At 40.8% G+C, this 27,273-nt stretch overlaps 1 protein-coding gene and 1 long non-coding RNA gene across 2 annotated transcripts in view; one reads left to right on the forward strand and one right to left on the reverse strand.

The window, feature by feature from the left end:
• Window positions 1–27,273, reverse strand: part of ARIH2 (ariadne RBR E3 ubiquitin protein ligase 2) — a 49,711-nt gene that overhangs the window by 7,513 nt on the left and 14,925 nt on the right. The window contains 8 exon segments of the mRNA XM_082344974.1: window positions 699–816; window positions 2,190–2,299; window positions 3,560–3,681; window positions 4,606–4,756; window positions 6,237–6,300; window positions 9,034–9,101; window positions 19,724–19,735; window positions 19,737–19,769. Coding sequence (XP_082201100.1) covers window positions 699–816; window positions 2,190–2,299; window positions 3,560–3,681; window positions 4,606–4,756; window positions 6,237–6,300; window positions 9,034–9,101; window positions 19,724–19,735; window positions 19,737–19,769 — 678 coding nt within the window.
• Window positions 48–13,424, forward strand: LOC309607010. The gene is made up of 3 exons (XR_014232183.1): window positions 48–680; window positions 2,399–2,465; window positions 10,686–13,424. It is a non-coding gene; the product is annotated as an uncharacterized lncRNA (long non-coding RNA).

Below are 27,273 nucleotides of genomic sequence, written 5' to 3' on the forward strand. Positions count from 1 at the left end.
GCAGCATAAGAGCTGCCACACTGGACTAAGTTCTCATCAGCTTGCCTGAACTTCTGCTTCCCGGAGAGGCCAAGGAAATAACCTCTAAAGCTCGCTCTCATTTGAGAGATGCCAGCAACCCCAGGCAGCAATGCAGAGATCAGTCTGATGCTGTGCTCTTCCACCGCCATGAAAAGGACTATGCTTAATGATGTCATGGTCACAGCTGTGCTTGTGGGTGCATCAACTCAGCGTGTGACTGGCACAGGGTACAGCCTTGAGTGCTGAGTCATGCAGAACTCAAGGGGCTACAGGCCATGCTTTCCCATGGGAAGTTTCCAGAATGAGAACTGGGCAGGCCTGGGCTTGCATTAGAGTTCTGCTATTTATTACGTGTGGCTATCAACTACCTCCCTCCCAGGGCTGTTAAAGCTTGGGAGGCATTCAATAAAACCTAGTCTTCTTCTAATTAGTTTTCCTAAGGGTCAAACTTCTCCAAGCATTTCAGCAATTTATTAAAATAAATGCACTCGGTGCATACTATGATAAATTGCTACAAACTCTGCCAGGTCTGGGCAGCCTCCATCAAGAGCCCTGAGGCCCTGATCAAGAGCCTCCATCAAGAGCCCTGTTCTGCTCTCGGATGGTACATCTCCTGGGCAAGGCCCTGGGCAGCACTAAGGAGGGCAGATCCATGACAGGTAAGATACAGTCCTTACGTCTTTAGTGTGAGCACTAATGTAGTTGGCTGTTTCAGAGTCGTCTGCACACTTCGTGAGCCATTTCCGAATTGTGGCGCAGTCTGTGGGGGCGTGATACATCTGACGACACTTGAAACTTAAAACCAGAAAAGATAATCGTTAGGTCAGATCCTGTGTTTTTCATTTTCCTTCTGTCCAAGCCAACAGATCCTGAATTAGAGCTTTTCAAAGAGGTAACGTCACCTATCAAGGCATCTGAGACCTTTTCTTACCCAGGATTATACCGAAGTACTGTGTGAATTTCTCTCAATCAACCCAAATGAAATGTTTTAAATATCTTATGTGGTGTCAATCCTTCCTGACAGGATATCAAATTCAGAATTCAGCTTCCCAAAGGGCACGGGGATGCATTCTGAGAAGATACCTCAACTCAGGCCCAAGGCAGGAATGAGATCCAGTTCTGGGAGCCTTGGCTTATCTCCAAGTCAGATGTGCACACAGGATGCATAAGGCCAGCACTTGTGCAATCTGTAGGGGGCATGATACATCTGACAATGCTTGAAACTTAAAATCAGAAAAGAAAAACACTCCAACATTCATCAGGCCAGGCTCCCATGTTTTTAATTTCCCTTTTGTCCAAGCCAACACAACTTTATGGATAAAGGCTCTCAGGCAGGTAGCCTAACACATGTCCCAGGGAAAAGAAGTTCATAACGCAGGACACAAAGGATGGAAAGCAACCACATTAGTGGTTCTTAACCTTTGGTGAATCACAGACTCCCTCAATAACATCTTGAAAGGCAGGCACATATGCACACATACCACATTTTCTACATATTTTCTCTGAAGCCCCACCATGAATTTTCCAGGGAGGCGTGAATTGGGGACAGGTCTGGACCTAAATTATGGCTCTGCCATTACCTTGCACCTCAATTTCCTCACCTATAACATAAGAGTAACAACAGTACAATCATACACAGTTGTTGTGATAATGAAGGTAAAATCATCAGGACAGACCATTTCCTCTGGTAAGCCTTCAGTATACTTTAGCTATTCCCATCATGTCTACTGAATAGAGTAAACCCCAGGTAAATATAAACACATTTATGGATTATAGTGTTATAAAATTAGCAGAAAGGCCAAGAGAGAGAAAGATTAAAACGTTGATGGTTGTTGCTTTCAAATACAGCAGTATGTGAATTATCTGTGCAGGTAGATACACACCCATACAGACACGCAGTCTCTGGGCCATGAGTCTCAGCAGCATAAACCACAGCACATTCCCCAAGAATCTGTGCCCCTTTCTTGTCTCCAGACTGACTATTATCAAACATCTCATGGAATATGAGATGCTAGGTACAAACCCTGCCCACGTGGAACAGAGCTGCTCTTCTGGCTCAACAACCCTGCCTCTCCCAGCCCCATCCTCACAAGAGCAACAGCAGTGATGCTTTAGAGCAGGAGAAGGCACAAGCCCAGGGCTGCTCAGCACCCACACCTCACTCTTACCAGAAGACCTCGTTGCACCGATTGCACTGTACTCGGCGAGCTCTGGGCTCCTGTACCCGGATAACCATGGGGCAGTCTGCACCAGGGCACAGCTGGAGCTGGTAGTGACTCTGTGAAAACACCAAGGGGGGGGAGTAATGAGGACATCCCCTAGTTGGTGCCTCCAAATTAGACCTCCCTGAGTACTCAAACGCCTTCTGTTCTTCCAGCTGATGACCTGTATCAAGGGGCTACAGGAATTCAAGATGGATGTCGTGAAGACCAGACATTAGGCAGGTAGTGCAAATGACCTCTGTTTGTTTGCTTGTTTTTAATATTTATTTATTTGGCTGAGTTGGGTCTTAGTTGCGGCACATGGGATCTTCACTGTGGCATGTGGGATCTTTTGTTGTGGTGCGTGGGCTCTTCGTTGCGGCCTGTGGGCTTCTCTCTAGTTGTGGCACACAGGCTCTAGAGCACGCAGGCTTAGTTGCCCCGCGGCATGTGGGATCTTAGTTCCCTAACCAGGGATCGAACCCGAATCCCCTGCATTGGAAGGCAGATTCTTAACCACTGGACCACCAGGGAGATCCCTGAAAATGACCTTTGAATGCTTAGCTTAAACTAGGTAGCAAGCAACTCACTAGAGTGCTCTAAGATTAGATGACAAAATGGAATACAGAAGTGTGTCTCTGAAATGAAAGGGCATAGGGACCAGGGCTGGAAAGGAACACAGACCACTCAGCTGTGCATAAGACTCTGAGGGGCTCAACGACCCTCAGGCATCTACCAAAGGCAGCAAACAGCACAAGGAACAAGGCATTGCTTTTCCTGTGGCATGTGCATGAGACGACCCAGACCATTAATCAATCCAATAAACTTAGGCATGAAAGACAAAGATGAAAATTATGCTGCATGGACCCAACAAGCCTGAACAGGTAGTGCAATAGAGGGGAAGGACTCCAAAACTGACCATGCTGAAAACCTGAACAAGTTTTCAAATTGCCCAAAAAGCAACACCTCTTCTTTGTGCTGAATCACACAGTGAACTGAACAGAACAGCAACTCCTGAGATATGCCTGACTCATGTTTATCCCCTGACATACAATAGCTTGTTTAAGCAGCTTTGTATAAGGTGGGGATGCCTGACCATTCTACAAGAGAAAACCAAGGCTCAGAGAGGTAAAATAATGGGTCAAGGGATACATAATAAGGAAGCAACAGACCTGGGATTCACTAGCACTCTAGTAGTTTTCAACCTGTTTTAAAGCCGTGGAGCTCTTTCTTCAAACGAAAGCATCTACTGGCAGCCTACTCTATAAAGTAACTGGTGAGCATCTGATGAAAAGCAGGCCCAGGAAGACAGAGGGCACAACAGGGGCTGGGCATACCTCCACATAGTCCCTGAAGAGGTAGCGTCTGTATTTGTCTCTCAATTCTTCATTGGGCAGCAATGGAAACACGAAGTCCTCTGGTGTTCGAAGCGGGCAGTCCTGAGCCATGCAAGAGACACCTGTTGAACAAAGACAACCTGATGGACAACTGTATTGCAGAAGACACAACGATAATATATTTGCTGAGTTCAACCAACAAATTCAGATTCTACGTAAGGAACCCCTAAAGCATCAGAATTTATTCAAAGAAGAGAGAAATTAATATATTTGCACAGTGATGCAACTAAAATATTATTCCAAATTAAATAGGATAGGGAATTCCCTGATGGTCCAGTGGTCAGGACTCGGCATTCTCACTGCCAGAGCCCCGGGTTCGATCCCTGGTCGGGGAACTAAGATCCCGTAAGCCGCACAGAGCCACCAAAAAAAACAAAACAACAAAAACAAAACAAATTAAATCATATATATCACAAATAGCAGCAATAAAAAACAAAACTGTTTAAAAAATCCTATAGGGTTATTAACTAACAATTTAGTTTTGTGATGTTTAATATTACGTGCATGTGATTACCGTCAATACAATGAGATTTTGCAGACACAATTAAAGTAATGCTAATTTAGTTTCAAATATCAAGTCATAGTTAAATATTCCTTTAACTGATCATCAAGTTTGATTTGTGCTTGTATTTCCTAAATAACAGCAAACTCTCTAGGTGTTTCTGAGTTATGGCTGCCACTCTGAGAATCAAGATAGATACGGTAGGCAGCTTAAAGGACAGTTCTCCCAAAAGGCAAGAGAAGGTAGCCTTGCATTCACACCAACATTTACATATATGCCCAAACATTAGCCTTAACTCTCTCATTCTGCTCAGGTTTAAACTTTGCCATTGTTCAGACAGATGTGTTTGGAAACCAATGGTTCTGACAATAAAAACTTCAATTAGGCTCACAAGAAAACACTCAGTTGACCTGAGAACCTGAAAGGGCAGAGCTGAAGCTAAATACTTCATGCCAGCCTTTTATAAATCCTATGGCAGACTCACCCACACCCACGCCGTCCTTGACAAGTACTGAGCAGTGTTGCTCCCAGCAGCTGCGGCAAAACTGGTGCTGACAGGCCAGAGACAGTAGGTTTTCCTTCCGCACAAACTGCATACACACTGCGCAGTGGTGAGGGGGATGGGTTGTGGGGACCTGGGGAGAGGCAGAGTGATATGAGCCATGGAAGGCAATTCTGACCCTGCAACAAGTGTCAGAACTCAACTGCAATGTGTGCACTCTGCGAGTTCCAGTTTTGAGGAGAAAGCATATTATCAGGAAGGCTTTCTGAAGGAGGTGGTAACTGAACTAGGCTTGATGAATCACTAGGATTTAGAGAGGCAGAGAGAAGATGGAAATGAGAACTAACAGTAGTTTATAATGTCAGGCTGAAAAGACCAGGATTTCAGAATTGTCAAGGTCCTTAGAGGTCATTCAATCCACCTTCTTTCAGAGGCTATTTCTTTTGTAAACTGCCCTCATTCAGCACAGCACAGAGTTACTCCTCAACAAGTACTACAAACCCAGCCATATAGGTGCTTAGAGGCTGAGTGTGAGCCTCTAACAGCCCACAATGCAGTTTTACTTGTCAAAGACAGTGGTTTTCCCATATCAATATGTCCAAAACACACAGTATTACAGTTTTTACCAAGTTACAATTCATCCTTAACATACCAAAGAGATGTCACATACAATTAATTTAGAGAGATGAGGAAGGCTTCTACAAGGGAAGAAACTCTTCTAGTTTGTGGGCAAATAACTGTAAAGCTTAAACTCCAGAGTCCATATACCATGCTACACAAACTGGCAAAGACAATCTGGGGACCCCAGCCAAAAACACTAACCAATGAAAAAGTCTACTACATGTTTAACATTAGGTTCTTGTTAGTTTACTGGGAATACAAAATATAACTTGAGGAAAAGGACCGTATTCTTATGTTTGTCCAGTATGCTCCTAGAAATTTTCTCCTAAGAGACTGCAGAAGTTATGTGGTGATCTGAGCCCCAATTCTCCCTCCTGAGAGTGCTTTTAACATGGCCCTCATTCATTTGACAAATGCTGACTGAACTCACAGATACAGAGGAAATTGCTATACATTGATTCCTAAACTTAAAAAGCACTTACAGTCTAGTAGGGGAGCTGAAAAGATATGAGTGAATTACTACAACATACACGTAAAGGTTTAAAGATATAATTAGAGGAGTTTGGAGGGGAGTGGTCCCAGGAGATAGGTTTTGTGAGAGATGGCTTGGATGTGGGTCTCTAAAGATGAGTTCCATTTCCACAAGCAGAGATGGGGACAGAATCTGGACATTCCAGACCAGGGAAGGCACAAGCAGAGTCAAAGAGGCATGTGGTGAGTGGGAACACCAAGAACACAGCAGGAATAGAGTACAGGCTGTATGTAAGTGCAAGGAAAAAGGTGAGGCTGGAGAGGGCAGGCAATGATTCACTCCTCATCTATGAGGAAAATTTCCAAACTATAATGGAAATGGAAGATTTAGGCCTATGCTGGAACAAATATCATGGGCATATTGCACTATAAACAAGGCAAGATGGTTCTCAATAACAATGTGAGCCACAGAAAGAGCCACGGGCAACAGGAGAAGCCTTATTCAAGGAGGAGACACTCACATGTTTCGACGGATTGGGCTGAACTCGAGCCTCAACGAGCAGTTGAGCAGAATTAGACTTGTATCTACAAAACAAAAAGCAGAAATAAAGGGAATCAGAACCTGAAGACAAATAGTTTTACTTCTGAACAAAAACAGGATAGACCAACATGTGTTGCAGTCACACTAAAGTATCTTTGTCTTTTAACTATCTTCTCGCAAAACCAAGCTTGCTTTTCACCTTACTACAAATACTTTCTGCTTTTTCAATTTTTTTAGCTCTCAATTGGTATAAGAATAACAACTCTGTCTTAAAGGCACTGAACTATAAGAAAAATACTTATGAAGGACCATATCTGCTTTAAGTCCCTTTCTGGAATTACAAGCAAATATCTCTATGTCTTCAGAATAGGAAAGGACATCTTAAAGACACAGAAAAAGCAAAGCATAAAGGAAAACTCTGTATGCTACATTTAAGAACTTCAGTTCAGGGAATTCCCTGGTGGCCTAGTGGTCAGGATTCTGGGCTTTCACTGCTATAGCCCAGGTTCAATCCCTGGTCAGGGAACTGAGATCCCGCAAGCCAAAAGAACTTCAGTTCATCAGAAGACAAGATAAAGTGAAAAGCCAAGCTATAAACTGAAAGATAATTCAATACATATACAACTGGTAAAGAACTGATATTCAGAATAAACAAAACAAAAACTCCTAAACGTCCCTTTGAAATGAAAAACAACAATTAGAAAAATGGGCAAAAGACCTAATAGGTATTTCACAGAAGAGGAAGCACAAATCACATAGGAAAAAATGATCAACCTCCTTAATAATCTGGACATTGAAATTAAAAACAACCAGATGCCATTTACACCCACCAGACTGTAAAACTTTAATTCTGACACTCATACACCACTAGTGGGTATATAACATGGTACAATCACTTTGGAAAACATTTTGGCGTTATCTAGTAAAGCTGAAGTAACACATACCCTACAGCCCAGCAATTCACTTTCTGTACTTAACCCTAGAAAAATTATGTGACACTGTAAGTCATGTACAAGAGTTTTCAGAGTTGCATTATTTTTAACAGCAAAAAACTAAAAACTCACAAATAGTTTTTGACAGGAGGATGGATAAGATGTCATGATGTTCAACCTTGTTTATTTAAAAAGTTGAAGAATACATATGATATGATTCCATGTCTGTAAAGTTCTAAAAACATACAAAACTAAAAGATATATAATTTAAGAATAAATAAGAAAATGATCAATACTGAATTCAAGGTACTGGTCACCCTGGAGAAGGAAGGGATTGTAGCCAGGCAGGGATTGCCATCAGAGGCCTCTGAGTAAAGGTCAGAGAGTTTCTTGTTTGCTTTATTTGTCTTTAAAACCTATATACATCACACATATGAATGTGAGTGCGCACTCACACATTTTTGGAAAAAAAAATTTCATAATAAAAATTTAATTCCTTTCTGGAATGAGCTATGGCATAAATACTTTTAAAAATAAAAACAGTTATCATGTGGCAATAAAAGTGTCACACAAAGTCCAGGTAATCACATTACCAAGACACCAGGAATCTGAGCAGGGAAGAACTACATCTCATATACATGATTTCCTTACTCCGCCTAGTCAGAATGCCTACTTCAATTTTTATTCCTAGTTCTCACACTACTATTCTTAATATCTTTATAGCTATCCAAATTGTCTCCATCCCCAAGTTAGGCTAGAGAGTTTGGACAGTGCTAGATACCCATTACCGGAACCTATGTGGTTCCAGAGTTTTGGATAGCAGTGCAGACAGGGAAGTTCATCTGGAAGTCTACCTAAATGTATTCAGCTCTTCAGTATAGAGAGTGAGAGTGCAGTTAGTGAACCAGGAATGCATTTGCTCTTTCCTGATCAGGCTGAGCTGCTCCAGCTAGTTTGGTCTTCTTAGCCTAGAGAAGGAAAGGCATAATGATCTTCCTCTGCCAATGAACAGAATCACACCATACAGAGAAAGAAGACTCACTGTGGTGTGAAAGAGCAGGGGTAGTGACCAGTGCACTGCTCAGCAGGGGCAATTTTGTTCTCCAGGAGTTATCTGGCAGTCCGGAGGCATTTTTGATTTAAGGACTTCTAGTAGGTAGACCCCGGAGATTCTTCCAAACCTCCTACAATTCACAGAACAGTCCCTTCACAACAAAGAGTTATCTAGCCCAACACATCAACAGTGCTTAGGATGAGAAACCCTGAGCTAGACAGAAGCACATGCCTCTTAGAGGAATCCCCCTAGAGGATGCATGAGGAGGAGGAACCCCTCCTCCTGACAACTTCCAGGACACCTGAGACTCCAAGCTGTGTGCCTCAAGGGCTCTGGTTCTGGAGGTGCAGGGTAAACTAGCTGACCTTTTCTCTGAAGGTAACACGCACTATGTCATGATGTATTCCTCACTTGATGTGTCTGAAAGAAATAACTGGAGATACTGTCAAGTGTTATCTAGAAGGGCACTGATTAAAAATTAACAATGGCATAAAAAATTTGACCTAACTTCACTGTACAACAACAGGGGTTTGGAAAAGTACGGAACATCTATATAATAAAATACTGTGCCAGCATTAAAACTGGGGTAGAAAGAATATGCTGAAAACATGGGAAAATGTTCACCATACACTGAGAGAAAAAAGGCTATACACTATGATCCAGTGTTTTAAAAATATAATCTGCACACTGTAAGGATATTCTCCAAAACATAAACAATAATCATCACTGGGCGGGTAGGCAGAGAGAGGAGCTATGGGCGATGCCATCTCTTCCTCCCCCAGACACCTTACCTGTCCATTATCTCTGCGACTTGCCAGTGGAAATTAACTAATATAAGTTTAGCAACTGAATGAGATACCTAGAAAGAAAAAAAAAAGAAATCAAATTATAACGTAGTTTCTTTCAGAGTGCTCTGCATTTTGAGAAATGCATACATTCATCTCTATTGCAGGCCCAGGCTTGACTTTCAAATTCTTCCTCTTGGTTCCCTGTTTCATCTTTTAAGTTCAGACTCTTATAGTCTTAGTGATTTCCTGGATCTCTTGATTTTTCGATCTTTGTTTTCATTAATGACCCTTCAAAGAAATTAGTTTGATTTGAAACTTATGCGAAACCATCCTATCTACAGTATATAACGACCCAGCATCCAATTTAAGCAAAAGAGCTGTTAGGTTCCCTAATGTGATTTGTTTCCTCAAGCTGCTGTAGGAGGCCATACATGGTAAGTGCACCTCTAGTTAGGCCTGTTACTTGCAGAAAACCTCAGGCTTGGACTTCTTGTATAAACCCAGAAAAACAAAACAAACAAAAAACACCCCTGTTTAAAATCTCTGAATTCCCAGCAACTAATGAGCCCTAATTGCAAGGAGAATTTAGAAGTCCGTGGGCAGCCTTTCTGGCCCCTACATTCTCCTTTAAAGCACAGCGGTTATGGCTATCAAAGAGCCTCAGAAGGTGCACTGAGCTAGCAATTCTACCTCTGTAAAATTTTTTCTGAGGAAATGATACAGGATATGCAGTCCCTGAAAAGGATGTTGCATAGCTAAGTTTACTGACGCAGAAAGTAGTTCATATATTAATTTTAATGTTAATAAGAAAGTAAGCTAGTTACAAAACAGAACCCTGAACATCAAGACTTGGGTGGGGGCCTAATCTTTTTTTTTTTTGGCCGTGAGGCTTGTGAGATCTTAGTTCCCTGACCAGGAATTGGACTCAGGCCCCCAGCAGTGAAACACAGAATCCTAACCACTGGACCACCAGGGGGCCTAATCTTCTAATCCGGCTGGGGGGTCAGAAGATTAGGATGTGTTTGGAGGCCTAGATAAGGCTACCCAGAGAGAGCACTGCAAAACACGAGGGTGCTACTGAATCAAGGAAAAACAAGGAGCACACTTCAACCTAGGGAGCCAAGAGAACACACAGAACCTTGGTACTCTGCTCACTGGACTGAGTTTTCATACAGGAGCAACCAAGGACCTATAAGGTGGTACATGCCTGGTGCACAGATAAGAACTGCAGGAGAGCACTGAGTCTTAACCACTGGACTGCCAGGGAATTCACAAAATGATACTGGTTTAAATGAGCTCCTTGCTGGAACCTTTTCCATCGTCTCTTATATAGTGGGGCCCAGTCGGCCATGCACCCACTGTTTTCTGTCCTGACTTCTAAATGTCTCATTGTGAAGTGGCTACCAAGTCATCTCAAAGGCACTGAGCCACTCAGGAAACACAGAGGAGTCCTGGCTATGTCCAGCAGCCACCTTCCCTTATCACCACAGATGGCTTAGAGGAACCTGTTGGCTAAGAACAGGGGTCAGGCTGCCTCTCACAGATCCACAGAGCCCAGAACTGGACTGGACACATGCTGATCATTAAATGACATTATGTCTTTAGTTTATGAATTTTCAAAATGAAATTTCTTTTCTTTTTTTTTGGCCGCACAGCATGCGGGATCTTAGTTCCCTGACCAGGGATCGAACCCGTGCCGCCTGCAGTGGAAACACAGAGTCCTAACCACTGGACAACCAGGGAATTCCCAAAATGAAATTTCTTGATCTTCCTGAAGAAATAGAATTTTAACACCATATCTGGTCTGATCCCTTGATCTCAACAGCACTAACAGCAACAACAAAGTCTCAGAATTAGCACACCAGATGCAGCCCATCTATCTATGAAAACAACACAGCTATCTGCTGAAACTGAAAATTTTACTGATGACTACAAGTCCACTAATGACCAACTCAGAATACTCCAGCAGAGTTGAGTTCTGGTGAGGACTGATAATGTGAAGAGAGGATGCATCTAGTACTTTATAAAACTGAATAGATGTGAATCTATTCTTTCAAAGCCAACAGCCAAGAATACATCAATATATACAAGGCAGTAGGCACGTGCATCAGCTGTATGCACCTCCCACCAGCCTTCTGCAGGAGGCGCTGTGATTGCCCATATCATGTTCATAGTATATCATAAACTATTAGGGACTCTTCCTCAATTAATCCATTATGAACCTGAAGGAAAATGCAGAATGACGGCACCTTGCCCAGTAATGAACACCAGGTAAGATCTACAGGAAAATCAGGTTCCAAAGGGCCCTCTGAGCAAGAGCAGCACAGGGTTAAAGGAAGAGTACCTAGAATTTATGCTAAAAGGTAGTCTCGGAAGAGAGGCCCCATCCTCCCTGATTTGGGTCACAAGAGAGAACTGACTTCACCATTGCCCCCTCAGCAGTCTCCCAGAGGAAGAGACGTCAGGTGATTGTAGGGGGGTGGGGCAATACTTAAACCACCCTCAGCAAGAGGGCCAAGACAAACCTCATGTATGATATTAAAATATTAAAGATAAATATTAAAGATAAAAATCTGTCATTCTCAGAGTGCAAACAGCTGAGCTTTCTCAGGAGCGAACTACCTGAGCATTCACAGCATTACTGAGTTATGCTCGAAGAGCTTGGCAATCCATCCTGAATCTATTAAAGTCAACACTTAACAACTGGGGACTTCCCTGGTAGCGCAGTGGTTAAGAATCCACCTGCCAATGCAGGGCACATGGGTTCGAGCCCTGGTTTGGGAAGACCCCACATGCCACGGAGCAACTAAGCCCATGTGTCTCAACTACTGAGCCTGCGCACCTAGAGCCCGTGTCTGCAACAAGAGAAACCTGCGCACTGCAACGAAGAGTAGCCCCCGCTAGCCGCAACTAGAGAAAGCCTTCACGCAGAAACGAAGACACAACACAGCCACAAATAAAAATAAATAAAATAAATAAATTTATATATATTAAAAAAAACACTTAACAACTGGGGAAAGTCTTCCACTCTTCTTATATGTCCAATTGTGGAGAACAAAAATCTTCCAGCAGAACCAAGACGAACTCTTGCTGGACCGTTTTGACAAGCAACTAACAACCTGTTAGTAGTTAGGATTACGTATTATCAAGAACGACTTAAAGCTTTCTTTTATTGATTTATTTATTTATTTTTGGCTGTACCGCGCAGCTTGTGAGATCTCAGTTCCCCAACCAGGGACTGAACCCGGGCCATGGTGGTGAAAGCCCAAAATCCTAACCACTAGGCCACCAGGGAACTCTCCCAAGAAGGACTCACAATGAGAAGGTCAAACCTTTTCCAAAAGGAAAATGGGTCCAAGGTGATAACCACTGACAGCCAAAAAAACTAATGACTTAGGAAGGAACACATGACCATGTCATGTTCAAGACAAATTTGCGGTTCTATTAGATCAATATGTAATAAGAAGATTAAAAGTCTTATTTATTTATGAGTCTAATCGAGGAAAAGACTAGAAACTAAGAACTAGGAAGTTCTTGCCCAAAAATGTGGAACCCCAAGGTAATTACAGATTAATCTGACCTTCTCCCCACAGAGACAGAGTCCACCATTCTCTCCATCTCAGGGGTCAAAGAGGGCCCTTCTCGATAGTAATAGGTCACTATTTCCAGCATGCCTGGGAGTATTACCCCTGTCTAAACTGCAAACCCTTAGCTGGTGGAATGTGTCCACTTTAGATACTCACAAGACCATGAGGCAAGAACAGTTAGGATGAATTTAAACAAAGACTCTCAAGAGCAGAAATAAGATGTTTTCCTATCCCCCCACCTCCTCCCCAAAACGTTAGAGCTATTCTCAAGAATCATGCTTGAAAATATATATAATACTTTGAAAGTTTAGTGGTTATAACTGCCAATATGAATTCAATTTTGGTTCATAGTTTGACAAAATGTTGATTTTAATTGCTGAATTTCAATCTATTTGGAACTGCCGATAGTGGATATACTATTCTTTACACACATGTACCAGGCAATATAAACTCCCTTGTTGCCAAATTCAACAAACATTTCTTATCTTGTTGGTAGAATTTGACACTTAAATTTCCTCTGCCTTAACACCCCTCTTGGTCTCTGTGATGAGTCTCGCAGAACCTGTTCAGGTACACTAAATGTGCTCTTCCTCCTGAATGCCCATCTTGTCACTGGAGACATCACACTCCTACACCTGCATCAGCATTTTCCTCTATGTCTCGCTCTTCCTTACCACTCCACCCTCTTCCATCACCACCATTCCACTGCACAATCTCTATTCCTGCCTCTCCTAAACACTTCCATCAGAAGGGCTTCGCTAACACCTGGACAAAGGAAAGGTATCTTATATACTGATATGCCAGTGTCTATCGTCTGCCCGCCCCCCCCCCACCCCCCACCGCCCATAGCCCCCCAGGATGAGTTTCCTAAAGCCTCCATGTAACAATTACAATAACAGACTATTCTTAGAGCTTTCACGTCTTACCAGGATCAGTCCCAACCTGTTTAAAACCCATCATTGCTCTCTAGTACTGACAAGATGAACCTTAAGTGTTAGTCAAGAGTCATCAGGACCCACTGCAGAACCACTGCCCTGAGGAGTCCAGCAATTGACCAAATGATTCCAGTAACCCCAAGAGGCTCCCTGACTGTTCTCTGCCAAGCATGCCCTTCTTATATAGCAAATATTTGGAAATTTAAGAACATACCTCTATAAAACCTGTGTGTCAAGGAAGAAATCACAAGAAAAATTAGAAAATGTTTTGAACTGAATGATAATGAAAATACCACATAATAAAAGTTGTGAGATGCAGCTAATATAATGCCAAGAGGGAAATTTACAAATGTAAATATTTATACTATAGAAGAAAGGTCCAAAAATCAATGACATAAGGGCCTACCTTAAGAAGCTAGAAAAAGATGACAAAACTCAGTTAAAAGAAGAAAATAGATAAAAACAGAAATAAAATCCAAAACAAATAGTGAAAATCAATAAAGTCCAAAAGTTGATTCTTTAAAAAAATCAATAAAGTTGATAAAAACTTTAGCTAGAACAATTAAGAAAAAAAAGAGAATACAAAATGCCAATAACAAGGGTGATAAGAGGGACTATCCCTACAAATCTTGCAGGTATTAAAAGGAAAGTAAGAAAATATGAATAATCAAATGCTAATAAATTTGGTATCTTAGAAGAGATTGACAAGTTCCTTGAAAAACACTTACCAAAACTGACACAAAAGAAAAACTGAATAGCTCTATATCTATTAAAGACATTGAATTCATGATAAAAAATTTTCTCACAAAATGCTAGACCCAGAAGTTTTTACTGGTGAATTCTATCAAAACTAATCTTAAATAAACATTTTCAGAAACTAGAGCAGGAAGGAATACTTCTTCCAAACTCGCTTTATGAGACTAACATAACCCTTATATAAAAACCTAACAAAAATATAAAAATAAAATTACAAATAAGCCTTATGAACAAAAACACAAAAATCAATCCAAATATTTTAGCAAATTAAATCCAACAATATAGAAAAGGCTGATTTAACATGTGAAAACTCCTAAGACAATTCACTGAATTAACAAAATAAAGGCAGAAAAAACCCAAATGACCATTTCAGTAGATGCAAGAAAACTCATTTGATAAAATTCAATAATCATTCAAGACAAAAATTCCTGGCAAATTAGGAAGAAAAATGGAACTGCCTAAATCGAATATAGGGCATCTATGGAAAACATTATACTCAATAATGAAATAGTGAATGCTAAGATCAGGAACATCGCAGGGATGACCACTCTCATCATGTCACTTAACATTATGAAAGCCCTACCCAGGGCAATAAGGAAAGGAAAAAAAAAAAGACATAAAAGATTAAAAAAAGAAGAAGCAAATCTGTCTCTATTCCTAAATAAAATGACTATTTACACAGAAAATCCTAAAAGAATCTACAAAACTACTAGTAGAACTAATAAATTTAGTAAGATAAAAAAATAGAATGCCAATATATAAAAATATATAAATTTTATAAATTTATATAAAATACAAATTTTATATAAATTTATATAATATATAAATTTATATAAAATATATAAATTTTAGTTTTCATTTGCAGCAAACAAATGAAAACTAAAATTTATTTATAAATATATTTTATTTAACCCAATATATCTAAAATATTATTTCAACATGTTAATCCATAGAAACTAATAAACTATATTTTACATCTTTTTTCCATCTAAATCTTCAAAGTCCATTGTATTCAGAATTATAGCACATACCAATCCAAACTAGCCATATTTCCAATGCCCAATGGCTACATGTGGTCACAGCTACCATACTGGACAACATAGCTATAGACTGAACACAGCAATCAAAATTAATCAAAATCAGGGACTTCCCTGGTGGCACAGTGGTTAAGGATCTGCCTGCCAATGCAGGGGACACAGGTTCGAGCCCTGGTTCAGGAAGATCCCACATGCCACGGAGCAACTAAGCCCGTGTGCCACAACTACTGAGCCTGTGCTCTAGAGCCCGCACGCCACAACTACTGAAGCCCACGCGCTCTAGGGCCTGTGCTTCGCAACAAGAGAAGCCACCGCAATGAGAAGCACGTGCACCGCAACGAAGAGTAGCCCTCGCTCACCACAAATAGAGAAGGCCCACATACAGCAACGAAGACCCAACACAGCCAAAAATAAATAAAATAAATAAATTTATTTTAAAAAATTAATCAAAATCAAAGCAAGGGTTTTAACCACTGGACAGCCAGGGAAGTCCCCAAAGCAATCTTGAAAGAGCAAAGTTGGAGGACTTATACCATCTGACTTCAAGACTTACTATAAAGCTACAGTAATCAAGACAGTGGGGTACTGGCTTAAGGACAGACATATAGATCAATGGAACAGAATAAAGTCCAGAAGTAAACTCATACACTTATGGTTAATTTCCACAATGTAATTCATTGGAGGATAGGATAGTCTTCAACAAACAATTCCGGAGTAACTGAATATCATTATACAAAACAAACAAACACAGAACTTAGATGTTTTGTTCATGTCACACAAAAATTAACTCAAAATAGTTCACAGATTTAAATGAAACTGAAAACTATAAAACTTCTACAAGAAAACACAGAAGAAAATCTTTGCAACCTTAGTTTTAGGCAAAGATTTCTTAGATATGATACTGAAAGCACAATCCTTAAAAGAAAAAATCTGATAAACTGGACTTCATCAAAATTAAACGCTTACTCTTCAAAGGACGTTATTAAGAAAATGGAAGAGACAGGCCACAAAATGGGAGAAAAAATAATTGCAAATCATGTATCTGATAAAGAACTTATTTCGGAACATATAAAGAACTCATACAACTCAATAATAAGACAAACACCTCAATTTTTTTTAAATGGGCAAAAGATTTGAACAGACACTTCACAAAAAAAAGTATGAATAGCAGATACACACAAGAAGAGATCCTCAATATTATTAGTCATTAGGGAAATGAAATGCAAATTAAAACTACAAGATACTACTTCACACTCACTAGAATGATTATAATCCAGAAGACTGACTAAGTGCTAGCAAGCATGTGGAGAACCTGGAACACTTATATAATGCTGGTGGGAACGTAAAATAGTAGAGTAACCTCAGAAAACAGTTTGGCATTTTCTTAAAATGTTAAACATACATTTACCATATGACCTAGCAATCCCACTGCTAGATATCTATCCAAGAGAAATGAGAACATGTCCACATAAAACCCTGGATATAAACAATCATAGCATCATATTTCATAATAGCCAAAAACTGGAATCAACCCAAATGTTCATCAACTGATGAATGAATGGATAAACAAAATGTGGTCTATATCTATGCAATGGAAAATCATCATTGGGCAATAAAAGGAAAGCAATACTGACATGTGATACAACATGGATGAACCTTGAAAACATTACGCTAAGTGAAAGAAGCCAGACACAAAAGACTACATATTGTATGATTCAGTTTATATTAAATTTCTAGAAAAGGCAAAACTATGCAGACAGTAAGATGATCAGCAGTTTGGTGGGACTGGGAGTGGGGACCAACTACAAATGGATACAAGGGAACTTTCTGGGTGATGAAAATGTTCTATAACTTGGATTGTGGTGATGGTTGTATATTTGTTTACATTTACTAAAACTCTAATGGTACCCTTTAAAATGGATGAATTTAATGGAATGTCAGTAATACTTCAATAAAGCTGTTTAAAAATAAAATTGATGGACAGATATATGATAAAGTAAATGCAGCAAAAAGTTAGCAACCATATAATCTAGATGGTATGTAAATGGATGCCCACTGTATAATTCTTTAAACTTCTTTGTATATTTTAAATTTTTCATGAAGTTGGAGGGAAAGTTTGCCAAATTTAATTCAATGGCAATCATCTGCATAAACAAATGTCACAGTAAACAGAGGGTTGACCCTTACACTACTACATCAAATAGTTCATTTTGATCTTTTACTTACTCTTCGAAATGAAAAATTTCCCTTCAGAGTTTTTAACATAGTTCTGACCAAAGGTTAACCGATTAGGCAGTATGAATTTTAGCATAAATAGGTCTGTAATGGCAATAACTTCACAACACTCTGGCTCCCTCTAAACCTCCCACACCCAGCCTTCTTAGTGTTCCATTAGATGCTCTTCTCCCGGTCTGTCAGCTCAAACTGTTGCTGTTCCACAGGGCACAGCTCTCAGGCCTGCCTTCCTCTCACTCCTTGGCCTGTCTCTGAGCAACTGCATTTGTGCCTAAGCCTTGGTCAGTGTGAACATAAGCCCCAAAGATAAGAACTTCTCTCTCATTTTCTCCAGGGAACTGGGGAAGGGAGTGTGACTGATCAAAGTGGGGAAGAGAGGGCAAGTAGTGGTATAAAGTTCATCAAAGACTGAAGGGTGCCCTCACGTCCCTGGGTGGTCTAGAGAAGGTTTTCACAGAGTCAAAGATGGGGTCAGAAGAGAGGCCAAGTGTAGCCCATCTTCCCTGCCTTTTTTCCCTCATTCCCTGTACCCTCAAACCTGACCCACAATGGGTCAGAAGACTCTGTAGAGCTTTCCCTCCAGCTTGAAAGGACTGTGGGGTCACCTCTGTTGTCATCCACCCTGGACATTGTTCTGTATTGCCAATCCAATTTGGCTTTGTTTTGCCATTACATTTACAATCTCAACACCCTTAGATGGTTTTCTGATCTTTATTTCAGGAAGCACTTGGCTACATGCATGTCAAAAAGGACTTTGCTGCTGGACATCACTATTTCCCAAAGGTTGCAGGCAAACTTCTTCTGTCATCCTCCATAATGTTTGGGAGAGACACTTAAGAAGGTATTTCCCAGATAGAGGCCCTCAAAACATGTTCAGTAGTTACCACCTGTTCACAGATACCTAAAGGAGTAGACAGCTGCTGGGGAGTTAAGTTCTCCTTTCTGTTTTTTAACAAAGAATATATAAAGTGTGCACACAATTCTATCCTGGCTTCACAAGCAGGGCTTTGGGGGGTGGGCGGGTAGGAGTTGGACCTGAGGGGGAAAATCCAGGATATGAGCCAATGATGCTAAGATTTTCTCACAGATGTAATGAAGTGTACATGAATATTTTAACTGCTGTTATCAGCAAGCAGTTCCTGACATGGTTAACAGCACACAAGTCTACAACCTCAGCATTTCGTTAGATATTCTGTCTGGAGGCACTTTTACTCCATGATCTAAGGGCTTCAGAGACTAGAGAAATGAAATAGTATAAGCATCAGCCTGTCAACTTGGAATGGAGACTACCTTGATAAGATAAAACTTCTGGATCTATGTGGCCTCTGACCCACTCATTACAAGGAGACAGATGCAGGATTACAGGAGCTTAGATAAGGCAACTCCAGCAGCAATCTGGTCATTGTGTTATATTTTAGCATTCTTTTAGCATTCCTATGACTTGCTGCCCCACTCTATGTTTTAATTTCATTGTATGTATTTTCCCTATTAGGTCCCTGAGCAGAAAGCTGACTGTGGTGAAATTATTTTTCAAATCACAGGACCCCAAGTCCACCTGAAGTCTGTTAGTAAATGAGAGCCACAAATTTCTTTTCTGGTTTCTACCAAACCCTTCCCCGATAAAAATTCAAGTTAAGTCTCTATCAGAATTTTATAACTTAATCATTGGAACAAACATTTTTGATCCCCTGACCACAAAGAACTTAAAATACCAGAGGGAGATAAATCCTGCTACTGAAGGAAACGATAAGTACATACAATATTCTGTACTCTTTCAATACATCGCCAACATCTATCTTTGGGAAAAATGTCTTCAGAATTTCAGGAAATTTAACAGTCATTACTTGACATCCCAGAGAACCTGGATAGTATGTTTATTATTCAAAATAATGCACAGAACATGCTAATTTTATGTAAGGATCAAAGAACATACTGAATAGCCTCCATTCCTGACAACAGTTCCCCAAGGAAACCCCTGAGCATGGTCAGTTGCTTCTTCATCGTTTTAGTCTCCTATAGCTGGTTCAAGCTGTCCAGCCCTTGGGGACAAGTTAATAACACAGCTTGCAGATAGATTTTTTTCCCCCAGAAAAAAGAAATTCAGCAGCCCACCAAAATTGTCACCAGCCCTTCCCACACTTACCAGTGCCATAGGGAGGATGCAGCTGATGGCAGTGAGCATCAACGGCCTGAAAAAATACAGGTGGTAGTTTCAATTTTTATTTAGAATTCTTACTTGCCAACTGCCTGAAATCTTTTAAGGCTACATGAATGGGTCTCCATGCCTCAGCCTGTCGTTAAGCCACTTCATGGTCCAATCACATTTGTTAACAAACACTAGTGGTCATTCACTAAAAAGCAGAGATGAAGGAAGAGTGAATTGTTGGCCAGCTTCTGGGCCTGGGGTAGAAAGGGACATGATACAGGAAAACTAGCCTAAGGAGATCAAGATGGATGGATTTTGGTCTTGGAGGGTAGAGGGTGAGGCAAGAAAGTACCGAAGGAATAAGAGAAAGAAGTAAGGTTAAAGCACAGAGACAAAGGAGTAGGTGAACACCAGCTTAGAATGGGGCAAAATCAGCAGTGGTGGTGGTGGTAGTAGGGTCCCAGAGTGCCTCTGACCTTAGGCAAGACCCACCCCTAAAGTCGAATTTAAGTGGTGGGCCTTCACTTCTCCCATACTTCACACCTTCATACTCTCAGCCTCTAAAAGGTCAGCTCTCAGGCACCTGATTGTAACTTTGCTTCCTTTACTTTCTCTCCACAGAGGGAGGGCTGACTTGTAACTGAGGCACCCATGTATTACAAGTGCTTTAAAAAATCTGATTAATAAACACAAATTTGAAGATTTCTCTCCAGTCTATCCTTAATTTAGTCCTGTTATGGTCTCTGATCATTAAAATCAATACCAAAAACACCTAAAGACCTTACTAAAGTTATTTATGAAAAATACAATAAAGCAAAAATACGAAAGTCATCCATTTCTTGACCATGAGGGTACTTTTTTTATTATGAAAAATTCCAAGCATCTACATAAGTGAAGACTATAATGAAACCCATGTACCCATCACCCAGCTCCAACATCAACTCATGGCCAGGTCCACTGTATCTGCACCCTACCTATCCCCTACCCTCTAGATTATTGTGAAGTAAATCCCAGCCAGCATATCTTTTAGGTTTGCATTTCAATGAAAATCTTCTGGGAAATACTCAGTACAAAAGGCTGATTACAGCCCCTTCTAGAATTCTAACAGTTTTCTAGGGGGATGCCATATATAGGCAGGATGATTACAACTTCAGTGAACCAAGGTCATATCCAGTAACCACAACCAAAAGAAATGCAGATAGGAGCTGATAGCCAATGAACTACACATAGTAGGACTAAAAGCCAAGTCTCCTACCATATTCCCGCAGCTATAAGCCCATCTTGTCCATAAGTGATTTCAAATAATGCTGTCTTCTCCAGCTACTGCTACTGTGAGGAGACAAAGGAGAGGGAATACCAAATACCTCTAGGCAGTTCCAGCTAGGTCACCTCTCTTCTCCAGAGGACATCTCATAGGCTAGCATACCTTAGTGACAAAGCCACAAACTCCAACAGCATGTTTCAAAGACAGAGCCACTGACTGCTGCTGTTAGCTATGCTCAAAACATATATCACATTTTTATAACTTTTATGTTTATGTAAACCTCCATCAGAATAGAAGCTCCTCTCTGAGGGAAGAGGTTTTTAAGAACACTTTCCTTCTCTGTCATACCCAAGCACCTAGAACAATGCCTGTGCCAGTACTAGGTGCTATATGCTAACGCTACCCTCTGCCCGTCTCCTATGGTCTAATCTCAAACCACTGCAAATCCACAGCCTCCTCCAGAGCCCAGGCAGGCACCAAAGCCTTCCAAGCCCTCAGGGGGTGCACAATCTACCAGGAGAGGCCAGATACAGCTCCAGAAGGGAGGATTTAAAAAAAAAAGAAAAAGAATGGCGGGCTGAGAAGCCTTCTGAGGGTGACAGGAATGGCAGAGATGCTGACAGGAGGTTTGAGGAAGCAAAAATCAAACATTAGGGAGAGGAGCAACAGGAAAGAAGAGTTCAGGCTGGAATCTGGAGAAACCACTTCAAGTTTTTCAAGAGAGCAAAATAAAATGGTGCTTTTAGTGGGTATATCAGAAAATATGAAATAGAAGTAGAAAAGGTTTTATTTATTTATACCTCCTTTCTCACCATTCTAAAAAAGGAGGGGGCAGAAACTAAAGGCAAAGAGATCTTTAAGTTATTTTATGGTAGAGGTTAAACTATTTTTTCCCCATCTTTCCTAGCATCTATCTAAAAGTTAAGACAACAGAAGACACTCAGAAACACTTCTTTTATTGGGAATCAACAAATTCTTTACCTATCCCAATTACCACTGAACAAAAAATAAATCAAATGGTTCATAAAAAGCACTTTGATGAAAAGGAACAACACCTGCCCCTCTGTCCTGCCCCACCCCCATCCTCCCAGTCTTCCCATCCAGGAAAAATCTCTCCCAGTCATTTGTCTGGGTTCTTCTGGTTGTTACCAACATCGCTGAGTGGGCCCGTAATTCTCTACCAGACTTAGCTTACTTATACCACTCCCTACCCACTCCCATCCAAGCCCCAACTTTCTGATATTAAAATCACTATTTTCAGTTCCTCTATCTGTAGCCTTTGTAATTTTAAGACATTGTTTACAGGACCACAATTGCATTTTCTACCCTGAGCTTCCAATGTCACGATCCTTGGCCCACTCAAAGAAGAATGTTCGTACATCAGGCACAAATAAATTATCATTATTAGTCGCTGCCAATCACTCATACTTGTGCCATATGGAGGGTTTGCTTTATATTTATTTGGCTTGTGATTTTTTGTGCGTAGTTTTTCTGCTTTGCATGGGAATTCTAATTCCCTTGCCTCTTGTGAAGAGACCTATGGCTTCTTCACCACATCCCAACCATCTTCCAGTTTCTTCATTCTATCTATTGCTGGAATCCACCTCACTCCCATTCCTGAAGAAATTTTTCTTGGATCCCACCAAGTTTCTGTTCCAATCTGGGCTGACCATTTTCCAGGCCTGTTACACAGCTGAACATGAGACTTTTCACTGGACTACTAGGTTAGTTCAATCATTTCTTTTCTTTTTTAAAATTAATTAATTAATTAATTAATTAATTTTTGGCTGCTTTGGGTTTTCGTTGCTGCACGTGGGCTTTCTCTAGTTGAGGCAGGCTGGGGCTACTCTTTCTTTGCAGCCCACAGGCTTCTCATTGCGGTGGCTTCTCTTTGTTGTGGAGCACAGGCTCTAGGAGCACGGGCTTCAGTAGTTGTGGCAAGTGGACTCAGTAGTTGTGGCTCGTGGGCTCTAGAGCGCAGGCTCAGTAGTTGTGGCACACAGGCTTAGTAGCTCTGCGGCATGTGGGATCTTCCCAGACCAGGGCTCAAACCTGTGTCCCCTGCATTGGCAGGTGGATTCTTAACCACTGCACCACCAGGTAAGTCCTCAATCATTTCTTGAATTTTATTTTTCTCTTTTTTGATTTTCATCTTGAAGTAACTACTTCAGAAAAGGTACAAGGGAAGTAAATTTTGGGAGTCCTTGCACATCTGAAAACGAGTTTATTTTTCAAGGACAGAATTCTAGATTCAAAACTATTTTCCCTCAGGACTTTGAAGGCCATTGCTCCACTGTCTTCTGGTTGTCACTGCTGCTGCTGAGACATCTGATTCCCATTTCTTTTAGAACACCTGGTATATCTTTATGGAAACTTTTAGAGTTTTCTGCCTATCCTTGTTTTTCTGAAATTTCACAGGGACAGTTCTGGCAATGGGTCTTTCCTTATTCTTCAGGGCAAAGAATAGACCTTTTCAATATGAAGACTCTCCTCCCTTTGGCTCCTGGAAATTTCCTTCTTATACTTTTTAATATTTTCTTTCCTTCAATTTTTTGTTCTCACTTCCCACAAATCCTAGTAAACGCTGGATCTCTGGATTGAACCTCCATATCTCTGTTTTTTCACATACATTTTTTGCCTGCATGTTGGCTTTACATTGAGAGATTTTCTTGATTTTATCTTCTGACCTATCTACGGAATATTTTTTAACTTGACAAACCCATAATTCATCTCCACAAGTTCTTTTTGTTTTGATTTTCTTCCTGATGGCATCTCTGATTGTTTTATAGATGCCACATCTTCTTGAGTATCTTGGCAAATACTAAATAGTGCACTTTTAAAAACAAGCAAAATTACCTACTGGTCTGTTTCAGCTAAGGTCAATTTTTCTGTTTCTCTTTCATTTTGCATGTTTTCCTGAAATGTCTGGTAATTCTTGGTTAGCCATTCACATTAAAAAATAAAGAGTCACCCAAAAAGGGGGATGAAGTACTGATACATGCTACAGCTTGGATGAACCTCAAAAACATTATGCTAAGAGAAAACAACACAAAAGGTCACATATTGCATGATTCCATTTATATAGCATATATAGGTAAATCCAGAGACACAGAAAGCAGGTTAGTGGCTGCCAGAGATGGGGGGAGTGGAAAGTAACTGCTTAATGGGTACCAAGTTTCCTTTTGGGGTGATGAAAATGTTTTGGAACTAGATGGAGAAGATGGTTGCACAACACTATGAGTGTACTAAATGCCACTGAATTGTATACTTTAAAATGGTGAATTTTATGTGAATGTTACAATTTTCAAAAAGGGGGGCCTCAGGAAATGAATACTAGCTCTGTGTACATGAACAGACCCACCAAATGACAGGCTTTTCTTTAGGGTGACTGATCAGGGGCAGCAATTATTCAAGACTCAAGGGCTCCCAAAATGACAAATGAAGAGAACCAAATCTTACATTCTCTAAGTGCCCTATATCTCCCCAGATTATCCTGATTATTTTGCCGAGAGACCAAGTGAGAGCAGGGCTGACTGTTCTCCATACAGACCTTTAATTAATCCCCCCATCTGCAGCACACTTATCTTTCCCAGTCTTTGTCAGTCAAATCAGAGCCCACAACCTCTTCAAAGACATGTTGGACAAACTGGCTCCCACGTGCAATGATGTCCCACATGCTCCCCCCACATGTTCTCTTTGTTCATCTGTGTTTATAACATATATATGCCTTTACTTTCATTTTCATGGTTATTTAAAAATGGAGGAGCGCCTCCATATTTACCTCATGCTCTTTAATAATCTCTCTCTTCCTGCCCTCCCCCCAGCTCTCCAGGCAACCATTAATTCACTTTCCTTTACAACAGATAAGTTTGCATTTTCTAGCATTGTATATGATTGAAATAATAAATTGTTTATTTTTCCCCCTGAGCTTCCTCATGCAGCATATTTTGAGATTTATCAATGATGTTTATATGAGCAGCCCACTCTTTTTATATTGATGACAGTACGCTGTTCTATGGGTATGCCACTATTTGTTCATTCATCTGTTTGTGGATATTTGGGTTGTTTCCAGTTTTTGGCTATTGCAAATAAAACTGTTACAGACATCTGAATACCAAACAAACAAAAACAAATGCAGAAGGGACAAACGTATGTGAGGGCAGCCAACCATCTTGAAGCGAAGACTTCAGGTGTTCTACTAGTGTCATAAAATAAAAACCCTTTAAAACATTCACACTGTATTTATGATTGCAGATACTATTAGTTTTACAGCTACTCATCATCAACATGGACATAAGGACCCACTTTTATTTTGATAAGGAAATATGAAGTAATGTTTAGACATCAAAAATATTACAGGAAACCTACCCAATTTATAAGTATAGGTGGGCAGTTTACATCCTACTCCCATTCTGGTTAAAAAACCAGTACACTCAATGTTGGACATATCTTTTCAGCAGCCAAAGAAAGGATGCACTCCTCTCTCTTCATTTTGATAACCTGAATCATTTCATAATTTTTTTGTACTTCCACATGAATATAATGTAAAATACCTCACCTCACCTCTGAAGATTCTGTTTTATTACATCTGCATGAAGTTCAGTCTTCTGTATGAGAACTGCCAAAACTAATTCTGACATGCACACCAAGCTGGGAACCACACGTCCACTAGATATGTATTATCTGTACTTAAAAGTCAGCTGGGGGCTTCCCTGGTGGCGCAGCGGTTGGGAATCTGCCTGCCAATGCAGGGGACACGGGTTCGAGCCCTGGTCCGGGAAGATCCCACATGCCGCGGAGCAACTAGGCCCGTGAGCCACAACTACTGAGCCTGCGCGTCTGGAGCCTGTGCTCCGCAACAAGAGAGGCCGCGATAGTGAGAGGCCCGCGCACCGCGATGAAGAGTGGCCCCTGCTTGCCGCAACTAGAGAAAGCCCTCGCACAGAAACGAAGACCCAAGACAGCCAAAAATAAATAAATTTAAAAAAAAAAAAAAAAAAAAAAAAAAGTCAGCTGGCTTCATGGAAGCTCTTCAACAAGCATGTCTTCTATTTACAAACATGAGCACACAGAGTAGAGCCTTGGGGTTAGATTCTCAACTTTTGCAATTATTGGCCTGGGCATAGACAGTCAGATCAACAACAAGCAACACTTAATGAGAACAAAACATAACCTGGCATTTTTGCTAGATGCTGTTATACAAAGAGAAAACATGGACCTCTATCTCAAAGAGTTCAATCCCTGGCTTACAAACAACTAATTTTCCAAATAGCATAAGTACATACCAAGAAACATGTACAGGGACTTCCCTGGTGGCGCAGTGGTTAAGAATCCGCCTGCCAATGCAGGGGACACGGGTTCGAGCCCTGGTCCAGGAAGATCCCACATGCCATGGAACACCTAAGCCCGTGCGACACAACTACTGAGCCTGCGCTCTAGAGCCCGCATGCCACAACTACTGAAACCTGCACGCCTAGAGCCTGTGCTCTGCAACGAGAAGCCATTGCAATGAGAAGCCTGCACACCACAATGAAGAGTAGCCCCTGCTCGCCGCAACTAGAGAAAGCCCACGCGCAGCAACAAAGACTCAATGACGAAGACCCAATGCAGCCAAAAATAAATAAATAAACTTAAAAAAGAACAAAGAAAGAAACATGTACCACAAAGTGGTATAGAGGCAAGAGTGTCTGACTCTGTCTGGAGATCAGAGAGGGCTTCATGGGAGAAGGGAGTCAAGGGTAAATCCTCAGTTTCCAGCTTGGTAGATGGTGGTATCACCAATAAAGATACAGAATCCAGAAAGCCACGTTTGATGGCATTGGAATATTTCTTGTAAAAAGTGGCAAGGCTATATACAGACTGGAAAATGATAGTGAGAGCATTGAAGAAACCAGTAAAAGTCTAAAACAACGGAAAAAGGAAATGAGTGGGTAGAGCATGTACTGGCCAGGAAAGAAACTGCTAGTCACAGAGAGCAACATTCTCAGATAGAGACCACTCTTTGTTCATGATTTTAAGAACAGCTCTGGTCTCCTGTTAAAATCTCCAAACAAACCTCTCACTCTTCCTGCCTGTACTTTCCTCTATTTATGATTGATAACTTGTGGTTATCACAGTAAAACCATTTCATGTTTATAAAAGCTCGTGATAGTTTAAAGAAAAGAGAACACAACATAAGCTTCAAATGCCGACAATTCATGACAGTTTAATTAATCAAGCCACAGGCAGACACATTTCAGGACGAGCAAGATGAGAAGCTTCCTGCTGTCTCAGTCTGCACCTT

This window comes from Balaenoptera borealis (assembly GCF_965194805.1).
Source record: "Balaenoptera borealis genome assembly, chromosome: 12".
NCBI lineage: Eukaryota > Metazoa > Chordata > Mammalia > Artiodactyla > Balaenopteridae > Balaenoptera > Balaenoptera borealis.